Here is a 20220-nt window from a genome sequence, read left to right as displayed (position 1 = left end):
AGTTTAACAAAGTCCAAAACAGTCCAATTTTTCCAGATTTACTTACTCGGTTATGTTTCACAGATGTAAATATTGCTTTGTAATCCCACATTTGTAAATTTCCAAGTTACTGGTTTTAGTCCTGTTCATCTCCATCTCCCAAATCCTGTCTCTACTTCAATTCTAACGTACTCTCGATTCTTCTAGTCCACTCTTGTGCTTTTTCTTTCTTTCTCTCAAGCATTTTCTGTTGAAACCCTGGAAAATGTTTCAGTGTTTCAGTCTCTCTCTGGTCTTTATTCCCAGAATTACCCAAGAAGCAGAATCTTTTTCTGTTTCACAGCTCACTTTTTGTTGAACAAATTTTGCATTTCCTCCTTAGCATGTACTTCATCAAAAAATGATTTTGTTCCTCCAAGGAAGAATATTCTGAAGATAGCTGGGTACAGCAGTTTATATCTCACACCTGCTTCTCAACTTTCCTGGAACTGTGGGATATATTTACTCCTCTTCTGCTTGGTGTACAATGAATAATCATTCTCCACAAATACTCTGCTGTCTCCTGTTTTTAGTACTTTATCTTTCTGCCAAAGTTTTGTCAGAATCAACTCCTTCTGCTAGTAGGATTGCATCTTTACTATTAAAAGTCTAGGTTACTTTCTCAGAGCCAGGTTTAGAGCATACACACAATGTGCCCTTTCAATTAACAACTCCTGCTGTGGAATACCAGACCAGTTGCTTATTCGTGCTATCATAAAATTAATACAGTCCGTTTCTTCCAGCTTCTTTGGTACAACAGAAAGTCTCAGGTTTTCCCTATGTGCTCTCTTCTCTAATCCTATTTTTTTAAATATCTCTTCCTGAGCAGTCATGTATTCAGCCAGCCTTTTCATTTCGACCTGTGATGTTTGCAGTTTTGTCACCTCATCTTAATATCAGTTTAAAGATTCTTCCATTTTTCCATCCATTTGTTGTTTGAGCTGATCTACTCCATCAGTACTTTGTTTATTTTAATCAGGTCTGTATGCAGTTATCTTATATTTTCCTCCAGGTTACTCAAAGCCATGTCTGGAGCTTGCAGTGTGTTTTGCTTAACAGCTGTAGTACTTTTCCAGTAAGTGTTTCTTCTTCACCTTTTCTAGCTGTTTTTCTTTCAGGTCGTCTGTATTTCTTTTTTCCTGGCATCCTGGCAGTGAACTTACTTGCCAGTTACTGGAATTTACCCAAAAATATAAATCAGCTGGCTTTCTTGGCTAAGTTTCTGTTTTCACACTGGGAGAGCTAGAATTAAGCTGTTATTCAATGTGCAGCCATCTTGGAAGTCATTCTTTCTTTTTTATTTCGACCCTAAATTTTAAACACCATTTTCATTTTATCCTAGTCACTACAACTTCTGAAGATACTTCTGTCTTCCTTTAAGGTTTACTATCAAAATATCGACATTCAGAACTATGAACGTTCGATACAACAAAAATGAAGCAACACTTCCAGCATACTAATTAGTTTATAATGTCGAATCTGTTGAACGAATTTAAGAGATTCGACATTAATGTCGAAAATCGGCCATGATGGCAGTGTAGGTCAAATGTAAATGAAACACCTACACTGGCAATCATGTTTTAGCAGGGGGGCAAGCCCCCCTGCACCCCCTCCCCTCCATACTAAATATTTTAACTCTGAGATCGCACTACAGTGAGGAAAAGGATACATTTCCCTTTCCGCACTGTACCGCGACTCTTCTTACAACACAGAGTTACTATCATCAAATGCACAATTGCATTCGCTATGTAATCTTGACCTCCTAGCTTTCGGCAACACGGAAAGTTGACTACCATTTGACTTTCTGTGTTCACTGAAGCAAATTTGATGGGAAAGCAACAGTGTCGTATTTTTACTTCATTACCCTGCATTTTTATCTTAGCTTTTAATGGTACATGATCAAAAATAGTTATTGGATCTGTGTTGAAGCTTTCAATTAAATGCAGAGGGTTCCTGTGAAATATAAATTCTGTCTAGTCTAGCCGAGTTATTGTACCTTGGCAAATAACCTGTAAATTCCCTGAAATGCTAGTACTGAATAAGACATCTGTTATGGCTTAGTGGTAAATCACTTTGTCTATGGTGTGCAGGGAACTGGGTTCAAGCCTTCCAGAGGCTGTTTAGTTTGTTCCTATTCACCCTGCTAGACAGGGGTCCAGGGAAGTAAATAGTGTGGGAAGAAATAGCCAGGGAATTATTATGGCTAGGCTTGTATAGGCCCTAGGGCTGATAGCCTAGTACCAACCTATGAACCTATAAACCTATGAACCTATTGTCTTCCATACCAAATATTTTCATACATGTCTTCAGAAATCTACCCTCTTTTTTTTTCTACTTTCCCTTCTAGGACCCTCAGACATATCCCATATCCGCAGTGTTGAAAATCAAGTTCCAGCCTTCAACTACAAGTATTATTTTCTGCTGAAAGCTCATTATTTCTCCCAATTTTTTTTAAGCTCCTTAACAGCAGTTTTCAGTGGAAATTTGAGCATTGTTAGGGAAGATTGACATTTCTCCATAAGTTATATCTAAAGAGTGGGATAAAATGACAAGGAAGTTTAAAAATAGGGTAGAGATAAAACAAACATATATGGTTACTAAGTAATAAGAATTGTTTAGGGGACTGAAAAAGGTTACAGTATTTCAGAATTAAGGGAATCTCACAGAACAAGAAGAGGCCCAACCACACAGCGCGAAAGAGAAAACAGTGGAGTAACTGGATAACATACTTGAGTTTAGAAAGATTGCTGTTAAGCAACTATTACTTTGATAATTCCAGAGCACAAAAACTAAGCACAACAATTTAAGCTACAGGAAGTGAAAAGGGTTGCCATCAAACTTAGTGAGCCTATATAACAAGAAAAATAACCAGATATCATGTACACCTATCAGAGATATTTCAGAAATTTTATGAAACTTTGTATAAAGCAAAGAAATGAGGAAATCAGGAAAGAGCACACATGGAAATATTTATGGAAGACAATTACGCCAAAGTTAGAGAGAGATGAGGCTCAACAGTTTATTGTTAAGAGAAGAGAGGATGAGATAAAAATGGTGATGTACAATCAATCTGTAGAAGGTCTGCAGGAACAGATGGTATTACGTTTGGAAATTACAAAGGAAGACAGTGACAAAGATATGGAAGGCTTTGTTTAACAGTATTATAAAAGAAGAGGAACCACCAACATGTTGGAAGAAAGCTGCCGCGGCTACAATACCTAAAGCCGGCAAAGACCCATTAGACTCAGGTTCATAAGCAACCATTTCAATTTTACACCATGACTACAGTGTTCACATCTATATTACCTAAGATAATGGCAAATATGCTGTTAAATTGACAGCTATGGATCAATGTGGTTTTGTGCAGAGGTAGCAAATATTTGACTTTAATGAATGATGATCCAGAGGGAAATAAACTAAGAAAATACCGCTGTTGTTGTTGGGTCTTGATGCAGAGAAAATATTTGACAGAGTAAGCTAGGATTTTATGAGTAGGGCAATGGAAGCATTTGACTTCCCCAATACAATAACAATGTTAATTAAGGGGATATATGAAGGAACGGAGGCAAGAATTAAAATGGGAGGGTTTCTCTCTGAACACTGGACCCAGGCAAGGGAGTCCTCTTTCCCCATTATTATTTGCTTTACATTTAAAGCCATTGGCAAAGAAAATAAACAACTCAGAAATTCAAGGATAGAACTGTCAAGTTACTCAAGAAAAGTTTGCTTTATGTGCAGAAAACATTATTCTGTATTTCACACATCCATAAAAAGACATCTCTGGAATATTTTGAGACCATTTCAAGTCTTTTCAGGATATAAAATTAATAAAGATAAAACAAAGGCTAAAAGACGCAAAGTATGTACCACCTATTAACTGGTTCAGCAATACCCATATTTATGGGCACATGATAAGATGAAGTATTTAGGAATGTGTTATGGCAGTAAATGATATGTGGGAAGAGACTAAACAAAAGATAATACAAACACTAAAACTGGAGGCTCTTGTTTATGGACATGGACAGTAAAATACAAGCAGTGAAAATGTTTTTAGTCCTTCAAGATTTAAATACAGGTCAGACATATTTTTATCAACCAGAGGAGTAGTTCTGGACAATGGCTAATAAAGAGTTGAAGGAATTTTTCTGGGAGGGGAATAACTGCATAAGTTGATCCTTCTAACAGAGCAAGGTGGTTTGGGATAACCAGATTTCCAGGGATATTATAGAGCTACACAACTAAGGCTCATGCACATAACACAAGCAGAAGGTTACAATTCAAAGTGGAAAGGGTTGATGATGAAAGCAGGGGGGATTCAAGAAATGAGGAAAGAGTGGGATTTTGGATGCATATCATTAAGGAGAATAACATCAACTGTACCGAACACTGTTTTCATAAAGTAGTAGAAAGTATTTTAAGAACAAAGCCAACATGAGAATACAGAAAAGAGATTTTGCTGATAGGGATGACTGCAAGAAGGGGCACAGAGAATAGGGAAGAGGTGGGGTGGAATTTATTTGAGAAAACTGGCAAAATAACCAAGGTGCTGGGAGCAAATAACTAGAGAAGGAATGGTAAAAGAATGGGATGAGGCCAAAAAGACATCTGGACTGCAGGCTAGCTACTATCTTCCCAAACAGGGACTGTTATCGGAGTAGAGATAAAGAGAAAGGAAGTGAAAGACCTACTCTAGTACACTTTTTTTAGTTGAAGCTGCTGTTAAAAAAGGGGATAATTAATAAGGTATATAAAATATTGCACAATAACCAAGAATCAATCACAGGTGGTTAGAAAAGATTGGGAAGAGAGACTGGACAAGACATTTACAAAAGAATAATGGTAGGACTTATGTATGGCTCCCATGTACACAACAAAGTCCAGAAGGTTTAGGATTTTTGCTTGCAAGTGTTTGCATAGGTATTTTATACCCCATGCAGACTTCAAAAAATTCTCCTCAGACAGACTGCAAATTTTGGAGGTATAATGGGAAAGTATGAGGTACCTGGAAACTTATGTTTTTTTGGGTATAATTTCCCTACAGAGTGCTCAATCAGAAATACTGGATGAGTGAATGGGTATAACTAAGGAAATGGCTCTCGAGCTAGGACAAAGGATATGAATTGTCTAGACATAGTAAGTCCTTGTTCATTTTAATTGTGGTGGCTGCAATAAAAGCAATTACTAGAAAATGGAAATGAAGGACTAAACCAAGTTATTTGGTGTACTGAATATTGTAATAGAGATAAAAGAACTGGAAGTGGGATCTTTAGAAAAAGAGAAGGAGCAAATTACACAGAAATAAATGAAAAATATGGGAACAATACATGCAGAATAATATTCAAGAACAGGAGTGAGGTTTAAGGGAAGGCAGGAATTGATCAATTTATGTAATGTTGAACATATATGATGCATAATTTATGTAACTGGAAACAAATTACTATGGTTTGTTTTCTTTTATATTATGTGTTTGCTTTTTCTTAAGTTAAACTTTATTGCATTTTTTAAATGCCTTTACTAAAATCTAAAGATTCTATGAAAAAATGGCATGGGAAGGATGCCAGACGGGGTAGAAAGAGGGACGAATGGGACTGTCCAATGTTACAATACCCAAGAGGAGGGGGGAGTGGAATAAAGGACACCCTGGTATGCAGCAGCCATCAATGTGGAGGCACAAGAGTATGCAAATGCATGGAGAAAAGTACAGTGGTCATTACTGTGAAGTGGGTCAAGTGATGGGCTACAGCTTACAATCTACACCTCGCCTATGGGATGCTGAGGCACAACCCCCCACGACTGTGTAGACAGTTACTCTTAGAACAGCTCTAATCTTTGTGCTGGGGATAGCCATTATGGGGGAATAAACAGGTTCAAGTCAGGTTGCAGGAAGCCTCAAGGTCAACAGGTAGAGGGACAATAAAACATACAGAAAAAGATGCATACATTGTTATGAATATTTAACGTGCTGCAGTTCTATCAGTTATGTTGAACTGTATTCACTGTGAAGTGCATTTTATAAGACAAAATATCAGAAGCAGCAGAATGAACAGTATTTATGCTTTCTGCAATACAAGTCTAAAAGACAATTAAAAATAAAACAAAACAAAAAAACCCCAATACTTACCAACATGAATAGGAGCAGGAAGCAATCCATATTCGTGCTCTCCCGGAGTATACTCAAGTTTTTCTTTCTTCAACATTATCAGCCGACTCCTTGGACTGCACAGTACCACAGTAGAAAAGAAAAACACCATAAGAAAATGCTGAAACTATATGTGACAGAACAATTACAGAGGAAAAAGTTTCAGATCATGTCCCGATATCTGCAGCACTAGTGATATTACACTCCTCTACATGGTTATTATACATTTTATAATTTATCCGAACACCAAATGTCATGGTGGAGCACCCATACTTGCATGATTTTGTTCAAGAAATACTGCTCACTGCCACAGCATGACAATTTCCTTCAAATGCTTCTCTCTAATTAGTCAGAAAGTACCCTGACAGTTGAAGTATCTGCAGCATAAAGTGGAGGCTGTAATCAGGGTTATGCCAGCAACTGGCTGCTACTAGTAAGAGAGTGAGCGATTAGAAAAAGCAGAAACCTTCCTTCAGTAACTTCCCGATTTTTGTTAGCTCCAAGTCACACTTTTAATCCATTTACTGCTTCAGCAAGAAATACTGGTCAAATTACTTATCTATGGAAAGGTTCACTCTACATAGCGGTATACACCTTTCCCCCACCACCACTGCCTCAGGTACAAGTGTCAAATTGTCACTCAATTCCTTTCAGGGTTACCAACTCCACTACAGATCTATAACAGCCTGCCACAAGGGCTCAACTCAAATGTTTAATCAGACACTGCAATAAATTTTAAAATGAAACAAATGGAAGGTTTCAGAGAAAGACAGAACTGCATGCAAAACAACAGAAGACAAAGAACATGCAGGGAACGGATTCACTATATAATTTCAAAATACTGAAATCCCGAATTTCAGTATTTCAAAATTACATAGCTGAAGACACCAAAACACCAAAACCCTAAAACTGTGAAATTCAAAATCCCGATGCTACACTACAGACACAGCACACACAAACACATACACACCACTTCCTCCCCCAACTCAAATACAATATCCTACACTACAGATAAGTAGGAGGCAAGCCCCCCTGTGCCCCCACAACCCCCTTACTTATATATACTAACTCCGAGATTGCACAGACACACACAAGTAACTCACTCCCACACATTATACACACCCTCGTGCACACACATCTCAGACAAAACACACACTGGCAGACACTAAAGCCCCTTACCAACAGACATATACATACATGCCCAAACTCACATCTTACCATTCACACACAACACCAGAAGCGCTAATTCAAAATCTCCGTACTTCGGGATTTTGAATTTCATGCTTCTGGTTTACCAGTATTTCAAGACTTCGGTATTTTAATTTCAAAATACTGAAATTCGGGATTTCAGTATTTCGAAATTAAAAAGGGAACCCCAGGGAACACATATTTAAACAACGCTTTTTTTTATGAGACATTCTGTGGTCCAACTAAAGATACAGAAAAGCACTTCTAAAGAGAAACCCTTACAACAGGATGCAAGTACCCTAAAAAAAACAGGAAGCATAGCATAAAATATTTTTGTCAGTATTTGCACTAGATGCAAAACAGAAGTTAAAACTGATATGTGAACAAATACATCTGTAATGTGTTCAAGGAATATATAACGAAAGACTGAAGATTTGACATATACAATCAGTATTTTATAACTATATAATTATTCACATTATGAACCATGTTGTTTTTAATTAATTTTTCCACATCTTTAACATGTGGGAAAAGGACAATTTTGCAAATGAAAAAGATGACAAGCTCACTGAGACAGTGGTGGTCTAAGCAGAATTTGGCAAGCATTCTACGGGCAAAATTTTTAAGACATCATGCTCACTAAATGCCAAATTTACTAACTGTCCTGGGTTAACCAACTGAATGCATTACAAAGAGCACATCACACAACCACAAAAAAGAGCAGCAAAAAACAACAACATAAAAACAATTTTATTAAAAACCCTAAAGCCTTGGAAGAAGTCTTCAGCAGAAAAGAACAATATTAAAAAAAAAAAACCATCAACTTTTAATACACTGTTAATCTATTTACTGTTAATCTATTTACTATTAACCAATCAAACATTTCAAAGGCAATTTGCTGTTCAAATAATGTGGTTTTAAAGTATGATACTTTAAAATACAAACACTTTTCCTTACGTAGAATTTGTAAATCAACTACCACAATAAAAAAATGAATTTTAACTTGTAACAACACAGAAAACAATAATGCATCAGAACTAGAGTGGTGATTAGAAAAATGTTCAGCTACTGGGCTTACTTTTTTAGCTAATCTGTTATCCCTCAAATATTCAGGAATCCTGTCCTGGAACTTTCTTTTAGTAGTGCAGATGTAAAAAAGATTACAGTGGCATTTAAGGAAATAGACAACACTCACCGAATCACAAGAATACCAGTCAACAGTATCAACGTTAACCCCACTGGCATTAACAGTACTGCAACAACTGCACTTACTAGAAGGAAAAGTGCCAAACAAAGGAGGACTGATATAAATTTGCTCATAAGGAAAAGGCACTTAACTGTGGATCCATCGGTCAGACTTTTACCCTTCCTATAGGAAATCCTAGGCTTACCATACACAAACTGAAGTAAAGGATTTCTGTTGCAGCTTAACTTCACATACTTGAACAGAACACAAACCTTAACAGTTTCCATTATTACAGTAATGTAGTATACACATTTTCTTATTAACAATTTTTATTCACTACACATTACATAAATTGTTCAATTCCACCTTTCAAGATGGCTGCACACTGAGTAACAGACCAACAGCTCTCACACTGTAAAATATAACAATACATTAAAGAAGCCAGTAAAGGCCATCACTTTCATTAAAACTCAATTGCTGGCAATTATACTGTCTAGATACTAGCAAAGAAGAAATTTGAGAAAAGTAAAGTAACAGAAAATCATCTACAAAAGAAGAAAAAGCTATGGCTGGTAAGAACTTTACAGCTATCCATCAAAAATCAGTTCCAAGTTTTAGCTTTAGTACAGGATGTGAGTACAGTAATTTAGAAGAAAAAATAAATTAAGGACTTCCAAGATGGCTGCACACAGAGTAACAGCTTAATTTCAACTCTCCCAGTGTGAAAACAGAAACCCAGAAAAGACAGCCAGTGAATTTGTCTTAATGGCTACATTTCAGTTACTGGCTCAAAGAGAGACTATGCAAGTGAAATAATTTCCAGTGTTCCAGAGGAAAATGCTTCAGACAGAGAAAAAAACTCCACAGAAGTTGACTAGATGAACCAGGACTATGTTGGAAATGAACCAGAGACTTGAGTTAGGAGATGGAGATCAAGAGGAAGAAAACCAGCATTAATGAATAAACATGGGATTACAAAGCATTAATCACATTTGTAAATTTTGATGGAACAAGAAAACCTGGAAATATTGGACTTTTTTGACTTTGTTGAACTTGTAAGGGACTCAAAAAGGACAACCTACTTCATGTCATTAGTGTTTAGAAGAACATTAAGAGGGGGGGGGCAGTAACTATATAAAACAATCTTTAACAGTATTTTTGTAGAACATGACATACACTGCATATTATATTGTAAGGCTTTTTCAGTTATTTTTGTGTGTAAAAGGGATACTAAAGTAAGCAAGTGCCCCTATTTTCCTTCTTTCTTCTTGTTCAGTTTTAAGAATTGTAGGCACTGCAATGTAAAAAAAGAGAAGAATGCCTGGACAAAACAGCATGATGCAAGTAAAAACTGATGTGCTTTGCCTTATTTTTGCAGAGAGTAGTGACTGGATTAAGGCCCTTGACTTGACCTAACAAGTTGTAAGTTGAAGCAAGTAAATAAAACAACACTGAATGTAATGGAAATGTTTTCATTTAGCAAATAAATGTTGACATTGCATTGTGATAAGTTTGTAGCTGAAGGCAACTGTATCTGGTTCTCGTGTTTCTATGCAGACTAGCTGAGGGCAATAAAAACAGAATACTTTTTTTCTTTTAATGGCTACAAGATATTTTTCCTGTAAGAGTTCAAGTTGTTTTCTAAATCTGGAAAAAGAATAAAGATAAGACAAACAGATACCACTTACTGCATCTTAGCATGGATAAGCTTCATTGTAGGTCAATTCAAACCTGCACGTGCAGCTGTCTATCTGGAACAAGATATACATAGTAATCTGTGTTTGCATTAATAGGTTATGGGGGTGTTGGTTTTTGAGGGTTTTCATTAAAGCAAAATTTTGTAAGATGCACCATAGGTTCAAATGGTACGACAGGAAACAAATAGATCGACCGCCCAGACATAAGTGTATGCATTTAACACAAAGCTGAAATTAGACATTAAAAAAGCTGTTACACATAACAGGTGGGAATAATGACTTATCAAAATGGCAACAATTTCCATATTATTTTTGAATATGAATACTCTCAGGTAAATATAACTATATTAAAAATGCAGAGTGCAAATAACTATACTACAGGAGACAAATTAGGAAAGAACAGGTCATGTGAATCTGATAGCTAGACAAGCTCCAAATGGGACAGAGGTGGAGGGGGGGGGGGGGATAAAGACAGAGTTGTAGTAGCAAGGGGCTACTGACACGGGAGGAGGATTACGCTGGCATATTATTTATATTCCACATAAAACTGCTACAATAAAGCTTAAGAAAATTCTGGGAAAAATAATTGGCTTTCAGCAGGGATTACTTAGTGGCAGGGACTGGAAATTGAATTCCAATAGTGAGGATGTATCTGGAGAGCACAGAAGGGGAAAATATAACAAAAGAATATAGATTTTTGAAGACATTTATGAAAATATTTGGTATGGAAAATGCGACTTCAGCAGTAGAAACTCCTGAGAGAATTCATATATTATTTTCCAAGGTATAAAACGTGGTTTAGTCTAGACAGAAATTACATTTCACAGGAACATTTGCATTCAAATGAAAGTTTTGGTACATATCCAATAACTATTTCATTCCACATGCCAATAATATGCTTCCTTACCTATCTGTTAAACAGAGGGGAATTTAAGGTAAGGGTGGTGGCAATTTTTCTACACTTATCAGGGAAGATAAAATGTTTCCAGAAAATAATATAGCTAAAGATTGAGATAAAAAGAAAATGGAATTTAAAATAGGGTAGAAATAAAAAGAAAAAGATATGGTTAAGAAATAATAAAAATTATTTAGAGGGACTGACAAAAGCTGAAGTATTGCAGAACAGGGAAAATCTCATTTAACAAGAGGAGGAACAAATGCAGAGTGCTAAAGAGAAATTAAAAGGCTACCTCCATGATATGCATGAGTTTAGAAAGACTGCTGTTGAGCAACTATTTACTTTTTGATAACTCCAGAGACAAAAACCTTCAGCACATCAGGGCAACAGAAAGTAGAAAGGGTTGTTGCCAAGCTTAGCTCATACCAAGGAAAATAACCAGAGCTCCTGTAGAAATATTAGGAATATTTTGGAAATTTTATGAAAATCTCTATAAACCAGAGTAATACAGAAATCAAGAAAAAGTACAAATGGAAATGTTTACGGAAAAGTAAATATGCAGAGGCAGCAGGTAAATGAGGCTCAATTACTAACAGGATAAAAGGAGATGAGATAAAAACTGTGATGTATAACCAAGCTACAGGAACAGACAATATTCCTGATGAAGTTTAGAAGCTAGGTGAGAAGAAAGAAATAAATATCTGGAAGGTTTTGTTTAAGGAGCACCAGCATCCTGGAAGAATGTGGTGATGGCTGTAATGCCTAAAGATGGTAAAGACCCATCAGATCCAGCTTCATATAGGCCCATTTTGATTCCAAACCATGATTATAAAGTGTTTATGTCTACAACTGCTATAAGAATAGTAAAGGCGTTGTCAAAATTGATAGACATGGAAGATATGGAAAAAATGTGGTTTTGTGGAGGGGAGGCAATCGTATGACATTAACAGAACAATGATGATCCAGAGGGAAGCAAAATGTAAAAAAAAAAAAAAAACACTGTTGTTGGTGAGTCTTGATGCTAAGAAAACATTCAACCGAGTAAGATGAAATTTTATGAGTAGAGCAATGGAACTATTTACATTCCCCTGACAGAATAATAAGGTTAATTAGGAGGACATATGATGAATCAGAGGTGAAAATTAAAAAGGGGGCTCCTCTCTAAGTTCTATCTGAACAGAGGAGCCAGGCAGGAGCGTCCTCCTTCCACTTTATTTGCATTATATTTAGAACCACTGGCAAAGCACAGTTGTGTAAAACATTACCATAACAGCAGATGTCCCCCTCTTCATTGTTGCAGTATTCATTATAACGCGGATCCCCTGCCAAGGGCAGCATGACATCCAGCCAGTATAGAAAAGCCTTTAAGCTGTAATAGGAACACTGTATGTCACTGGTATGCTCCACGCACATGGCATAGGGCATAAAAGTGATGTCCAGATGTACCATCCTCAGAACTTAAAAGCCCCAGTAGGAATGACGGTCCAAGGATACTAGTAGGTAACAAGCACATCCAGGAGGAAAAAGGTCCAGGGGGAGGAAGGACGGAGCGAATACTGCAACACTGATAAGAAGGATATAAAACAGTTGTGTAAAATCTTACCATAACCACAGATGTCCTTCTCTTCCATGATGCAGTATTCTAGTTGTGGGATTTTCTGCCCTCAGGCGACTCGTACATCGGCTCCTATACAAAAGCTTCAGCTTGGCTGTTGCAGTGTGTGTGGGACATCACATGTAAAGCCATAAACCAGGGGCACGCATAATCCTCAGAACTTGAAGTCCAGCAGGCAGAGAAGAAGGCCCAGCAGGAAGAATGCCAATGGTTTCCAAAGTGTGACCTGGTGTCCTACTGTAGTATGGATAGGCCAGGTAAAGTAAAGTGAATTGGACGCATTGGTGGGTGGAAAGGAATACTGCAACATGGAAGAGGACGACACTTATGGTAATGGTAAGATTTTACACAACAATTCTATGCCCTTCTATTCCTATGTTGTAGTATTCTAGTTGTGGGAGTGTAACACAGCTTATGCAGATGAAAGGGTGGTGGTTGTTGAAGAGGATTCTACAAATCCCTGCAGGATTGCCCTGGCGAATCCTGTCTGAGCTCTAGACACTTGGTCAAGTTTGTAATGTTTGGTGAAAGTGTGGATAGTGGCCCCTGTGGCTGCTTCCATAATGGATGACATGTCCAGACGTTTCATGAAAGCCCTGGAGGTGGCCACAGCTCTAGTGGAATGGGCCTTTACTCCCACTAGGGATTCTTCTCCATGGTGGGAGTAACAGAGGCAAATAGTTTTCCTGATCCAGCATGCGATGGTTTGTTTGAAGACTGCCTTGCCCAGGGCTATGGGGTGAAATGAGACAAAGAGCTGGTTAGTTTTCCTAATGGTTTTGGTTTTATCCAGGTAGAACCTTAGCTGCCTATGCATGTCCAAGGAGTGCAAAATCCTCTCCTCTTCATTAGTGGGGGAGGAAAAGAAAGTGGGCAGATGGATAAATTGGTTTATAGACAAGTCATTGACCACCTTGGGCATAAAGGAGGGATTGGTTTGCAGGGCTATTCTGTCTTTGTGGAAGATGGTGTGGGAGGGACAGGCCATTAAGGCCTGCAACTCTGACACCCTTCTGGCTGAAGTGATAGCCACCAGAAGGACAGTCTTCCATGTACACATCTGTAGGGAAGAGGACCCTGCCGGTTCGAAAGGGTTTTGGATTAGTTTCTCTAAGATGTAGTTAAGGTCCCAGGGTGGAGGGATAGGTTTCTTTGGTGGTTTCATGTGTAAGACCCCTTTAAGGAAGAGCTTTAAGTTGAGCCTGGCTAGCAAGGGGGGGATCAAGGGGCAGGCAGGCTGATACAGCAGAAAGGTGTACTTTTACAGAAGAGTTACAGAGTCCACTTTTGATCAATTAATACACATAAGAGAGAACCAGGGGGACCTCGGCAGAGCAAGGGTCCCTTTCCTTGTCCAGACACCACTTTGTAAATCTTTTCCACTTAGCCAGGTAAGATTTTCTGGTGGTAGGTTTTCTTGCCTCCCTTAGGACTGAAAGCACGTCCTCTGAGTAGTGGTGTCTGAAGGGGATCAAAAATTTTATCACCCACAGAGTCAGGGATAACATATGTAAGTGTGGATGTAGGAGAGTTGCTTTGTCTTGCAGCAGTAGGTCCACCTTGTAGGGTAACGAAGTGACTGCCCTTGGCTAGATTGTGAAGTAGGGGGAACCAGTGCTGCCTTGGCCAGTAGGGAGTCACTAAGAAGATTTTTGGTTTGTCCTTCTTTACTTTCAAGAGGACTTTCTAAATCAGTGGGAAGAGGGGGAAGGCATAAAGGAACTTCCACTCCCAAGAGATGCTGAAAGTGAGCACTCTCCATGATAGAGGGGAGTAGGTTTTTGAGCAGAAGGTCTGCAGTTGCCTGTTCTGGGGGGAGGCAAACAGGTGTATTTATGGAGTACCTCACCGGTGGACTATGTCTAGTAAGATCTCCCTGTTCAGCATCCATTTGTGCTGTGGTGAGGAAGTCCTGCTCAGATCATCTGCTTGGTGGCTGTCCTGTGAGATGATATAGGCCACCTGCAGGACTAATTTGCAGCAAGAGGCTAGGTCCCATATCAGCAGGGTTAGTCTGCATAACTGATAGGCCTTTGCTCCTCCCTGCTTGTTGAGGAACCACATAACAGTGGTGTTGTCTGTCACTATCAGGAGCACCCATGGAACACGAAGGGGAATAAAGGTTTTTAGAGCTAAGAAGACTGTTATTATTTCCCTGATATTGATGTGCTTGGCCTGTAGAGAGGGATGCCACTTTTCTTGAACCAGGATTCTGTAGGAAGTCAGTGTTGCTCCCCAACCTGAATGTGAGGCATCTGTATGCATTGTTTGCGCTGGGGTGGGAGCCCTGGGTTTAGTTGGACTTGCTGGATCCACCAGCTGATTTCTGTCTTTAGACAGGGAAGGAGGGGAATGTCTTGTTCTAAGTGATGTAGGTATTGGGAGCAAATGCTTTTGAGGTACCACTGTAGCTTGCGCATGTGCATTCTGGCCAGTGGTAGCATGGGGATGGTAGCTGCCATTAAACCAAGGAGACGGAGAAATTGCCTTGACATTACCTTCTGGGATAGTAGGGTTTCCTGGAAGTGGGAAGTCAAGGAAAGAAACTTGTCCTGTGGGAGAAAGGCCTTCATTTTGTCCGTTCTGATTCTGCAGCCTACGCAAATCTTGTCCTGGCCTGGGATCAGGGAGGACTTTGGGAGGTTGATGGTAAACTCTAGATTCTGCAGAAGTGATTTGATAAAGTGCAGATGCCTTGAGAGAGTACCTCTGGACTCTCCCAGTATCAGGATGTCGTCAAGATAAAGGTAAATCTGGATTCCCGGAGTTCTGCAGAAGGAAAATGCTGGGGATAGGCTCTTTGTAAAGACTCGGAGGGCCGTGGATAAACCAAAGGGCAAGGCAGTAAATTGGAAATGAGAGGAAGGTCCAGAGAAACGCAGGAATTGTCTGTGGAAAGTCCTGATGGGTATGTGTAGGTAAGCCTCCTTCAGGTCCAGGGTGACCATGAAAGCCTTGGCTGGAATTAGAGGCAGCAGAGTGGTGAGAGAAAGCATTTTCAAGGAGGGTACCTGAAGGTGAAGATTTAGAAAGGAAAGGTCTAAGATGGGTCTCCAGGGCCCACATTTTTAGGGACCAGGAAGAGACGGGAGTAGAAATCCTTTTCTTCTTGTCCTGAGGGGACAGGTTCTATGGTGGCTAGCTTTAGAAGGTCTGCCAAAACTTGTGGCATCAGATGGGCCTGGTTTGGGGGGGGGGGGTGGAATGCCTTTCTTGGCAGGTTTTCCTTTCCAGGATAGGAAGTACCCTTTTTGGATAATGGATAAGATCCATTGGTCTGTGGTGATGGACTGCCATAGGGAAAGAGAGTGGGAAAGGCGTGCAGGGAGGGGTAGGTGGGGAAGGCAGTCACGCATTACTGGAAGTTCCTCTGTCCTGAAAGGATTGTCTGCGTTGAGAAGGTGGAGCAGAAAGTCTGGACGTGGTGGGTCTTCTAGCCCCTTTTCTAGATCTGGAAGAGGAAGCAGCAGTTTGAATGTTACGCCTCACAAAGGTGGCTTTAGCAGGGTAGTTCCTAAAATACTTGGGAATAGGGGACACCAGAAGATGCTTGATGTCCTGTAGTTCTTTTCTTTTTTCCTGCAGATTTCTGAAGAACTCTGCAGATTGTTTACCAAAGAGGACATTGTGGTCCAGTGGGGCATCCAAGATCTTGGACTTGAAGTCCTCTGATAGGTTCTGAAGTCTTAGCCATGAATACCTCCTGAGGATAGAAGCAGATACTTCTGCAGCATCGTAGCTGCATCTGATGGAATGTCTGGCTACCTGTTGGGCCAAGGACAGTCTGGAGGTAATGTCAGTCTTGCTGTAAGGCAAAGAAGCCAGCATGGAGGAGGGCTTGAGAAACTAAGTCTAGAGCGTACTTAGTCATGTGGGTCTGACAATTTATGGCTCTGAAAGCCAAAGTGGAAGATGTGTATACCTTCTTCCCTAGCCTATCCACATATTTGCCATCTTTAACTGTGGGTAAGAGGGAGGCAGAAGGCAGCAGTCCAGATTGTTTATCTGGAGTGGTGGCAATCACAGCTGGGTCCACCAAGGGTGGTTTAATTAGGAATTTCTGGTCCTCTGGTACTTTATAGAAGCGGTCAGTGCGCTTAGGGGCCAGAGGCTAGAAGTCTGGGGTTGTAGAAGGTGAGTTGAAGGCATGCAAATAAGCAGGTAGACCCGGAGGAACCGTCAAAGAGAACAGTGATTCTACTTGCAGAAGCTCAAAGTACCTCTTTTGGGTGTCAGTCATTTGGGACATATCCCATTTAAAGTAATCTTTCATCTTGGTGATGGTCTCATCAAACTTAATATCTTCAGGAGGAGAATCCCCTTCCACAGATTCCTCATCAGGAGAGTAATATTTCTGGGGGGAAACAATCTGGGATGCACATGAAATGGAATCCCCTGAGGAAAAGCAAGAATCATGTTCTTCCTCCCTGACTTGAGAGATCATGGGTGGGAGAGGAGAGGCCGAAGCAGGCCTACGGCTCAATAGAGGCAGAGTAGTGGAGGCTGAGGCCGAAGGCCTGAGGGCCATAAAGGCCTGCATGACAGCGGAGTTGAAGGCCTGCCAGTCTGGTATGGCTTCTGTAGAGGAGGAGGTATGCTTAATTTTCTGCTTCTTTTGGGCTGGGGTGGATGTAGGAAGCGGCCTAGCATTGGATTTTGACAGTAACATCTGAAGTCTGGATCCCGGTTGCAGGTACCACCAAAACTGATTTTCCCTCAACATCTATGGTAGTCGTTGCCTGGTTAAGCTCAGAGAATGTGCCGGTCATCATCTGTGCAATGGCTTCCTCAACGGACGTCGTCGTAGTCGACGGATCCACCGACCGCACCTCAACTCCTAGGTCAGCAGCTGGCGGAGCAGTAGGCGAGGAAGGCCTAGGAATCTGGGCCTTCTTGCGTGGAGGTTCTGGTGTGGCCTCAGATGCAGGATCCATTTTAAGGGCTAACCGCTTAAGGCGCTGGTATTCAAGGTACAGGTTTAAAGCAGTCAGGCAGCTGCGAAGGGTCTTCAGCACAAAAGATTAACAGTTTGCCCAGGAGGGGTGATAGTGTTCCCGGCCTAAGCAAAAAACACACCAATCATGGCATCTTTATGGGGTATCTGGCACCTGCATTGGCACTTTCCCTTTTTACCTGACATCAGCTAAAGGCTACAAAAACCAAGCCGAAGAAATAATCCGCAAAATAAGAGAAACAGAAACCCAACGGGTTACTTATCTTTAAGATGCGACGTCTGTGAAGAAGCGATTGTACGAAGGTCTTCTGTGGTTGTAAAGTTCTTAGGATTGTTTGTGCAGACATCACATTTAAGGCCACTGGTTTATGGCCTTACGTGTGACGACCCACGCACACTGCAACAGCCAAGCTGAAGCTTTTGTATAGGAGCTGACATACGAGTGGCCTAAGGGCAGAAAATCCCACAACTAGAATACTGCAACATAGGAACAGAAGGACATCTACTGTTATGGTAAGATCTTACACAATTGTACTATGTCCTTCCATGTCACTGTTGCAGTATGCTTTACAACAGGAGAGTGCAACAGCTCTGGAAGAAGAATAAGAGGAGGAGGGGCCAACAGAACCCTCCAGGAAGACTCAAAGAATGGTCCTAGCAAAGCCAGCTCTTGCCCTAAAGAACACAGCCAACTTACAGTGTGTGGTAAACATATGCACAAAAGACCAGGTAGCTGCCTCAAGAATAGAATTAGTATCCAAAACCTTGAAAAATTACCAGAAGAAACCACAGTAGAATGAGCCTTAACAGAAGAAGGAAGGCTCTTCCCATGAAAAGAATAGTAAAAAGAAAAGGCGTTCGACATCCAAGATGAAACAGTTTACTTAGAAACAGCCCAAACAAAATACCTTGGATGAAAATAAACAAAAGGCTGTTCAGATTTACGAAAAGCTTTAGTCTTATCATCATCAGAGTTTTCTATGCAAATCCAAGGTGTGTAAAACCTTCTCACTAGCAGAATGGAGAGAAAGGAAAAAATGGACAAATGAATAGACTGATTAAGAGACAAGTTATTAACCAATTCGGGCATAAAAGAAGGATTAGTAGGAAGGGACACCCTGTCCTTAAAGAAAACTAAAAAAGGATGAACAACCATTAGGATGTGCAGCTCAGAGACCCATGTGGCAGAAGTAAGGGCCAAAAGAAGAACAGTCTTTCATGAACAATGCTGTAAGGAAGCTGAAGCAGCAGGCTAACAAGAGCCTGACTCAATTTTTCTAAAACAAAATTAATGTCCCTGGAAAGAGGGAAGGACTTTCTAGACGGTCTAATTTGAAGGACCCCTGGCTTCCTGCAAGACACAAAGCACATCCTCAGAAAAGAAAAACCCCATCACTCACAATATCCACTGAACAGTGGACTGGTTTGGATGGATGACAGAGCTCTTGTCTTCTGTGAGAAAGTCCACCATGTAAGGTAACTTGTGATGACTGCCCTTGGCAAGATGCAGAAGAAAAAAAAACAAAGAACTAATGGTGACACAAAACTAAACACTTTAAAATGTGTAGGAGTGGAGCAGCAACACCAATAATGCAGGCAAGCCAAACAAAATCCAAAGCATTTAATAAGTAAAAAGTTTAGCGCTTTCTTTCCTACACTGGAACTTTCTCAAAACAAATAAGACATCTAACAATCAGCTTAAATAAAATTCTTGAACAGGCAATTAGCACATCAATTACCCACATTTGGCCACAGTTTAGTGTCTTAACCTTAAAATGGAATCAATGGAACAAGCATCATTAATACCTAGGTTAGTCAATGCATTTAATAAAACTTGCCACTTAAATTCACAGACTGAAAAGAAAATCGTTTTAATATGGACATTGACTCTTCTGCCCCTGTTGTGCAAAATGGCTCTAATCAACCTACACTGGGTGAACAGTTGCATCTCTTTGAGAAGCTTCTTTTTTCTTACAAGAAGCTCCAGTTGAAAAACTGTTACTTGACCAGAAATATTTAACTAAAACAGATGCCTAAGGGGTTGAGAGTTTGGCGATACCCCAATGATGTCTCCGCTAACTCAGACTTTCTTCGTGAGCTGCATGGTGTTTTTGATGTGGCTGGATGTGAGATTATGTGGCTCATGATTAAGTACAACAACATTTTGTTGGATAACCTTTCTAAACCGTTAGACTCTTTAAACAAATCAATTAAGGAAGACCTGAATTTTGAATTTTATGAAACTAACTGTCAACATAATTTCTAGTGTGGGTAAGCAATGTTTGCTTATCCAGCAACGCAAAGTAAAAAAAGTTGGAGACAGATAACGAGAATTACGCTAGAGGCAATGTCTATCCAAAGCTGGCAGTCACCAGGGCAACAGAGTGAATCCAGCCAATCAGGCATTTGGAGATGACATTCAACAACAAGAGGCTACAAGAGGAAGTGACTTTGAAGCAGCAGCCTTTTTAGAGCAGTTTGTGAGGAGATCCAAACGAATTCGGAATCAACAGCAGCAGAGGATG

At 40.0% G+C, this 20220-nt stretch overlaps 1 protein-coding gene across 2 annotated transcripts in view; it reads right to left on the bottom strand.

Annotated features, from left to right (window-relative positions):
• ASH1L (ASH1 like histone lysine methyltransferase) overlaps positions 1-20220 on the bottom strand; it is a 3741676-nt gene that overhangs the window by 2660879 nt on the left and 1060577 nt on the right. For both annotated transcript variants that reach the window (XM_044080164.1, XM_044080163.1), the window contains exon 7: positions 6140-6234. In XM_044080164.1, the coding sequence (XP_043936099.1) occupies positions 6140-6234 (95 nt within the window). The remainder of the gene's footprint in view (positions 1-6139; positions 6235-20220) is intronic.

Source organism: Protopterus annectens, chromosome 8.part0 (genome assembly GCF_019279795.1).
Source record: "Protopterus annectens isolate FY-2018-M chromosome 8.part0, PAN1.0, whole genome shotgun sequence".
Lineage (NCBI taxonomy): Eukaryota > Metazoa > Chordata > Ceratodontiformes > Protopteridae > Protopterus > Protopterus annectens.
The sequence above is the reverse complement of the archived record's forward strand: the minus strand, read 5'-3'. Positions and strand labels throughout refer to the sequence as shown.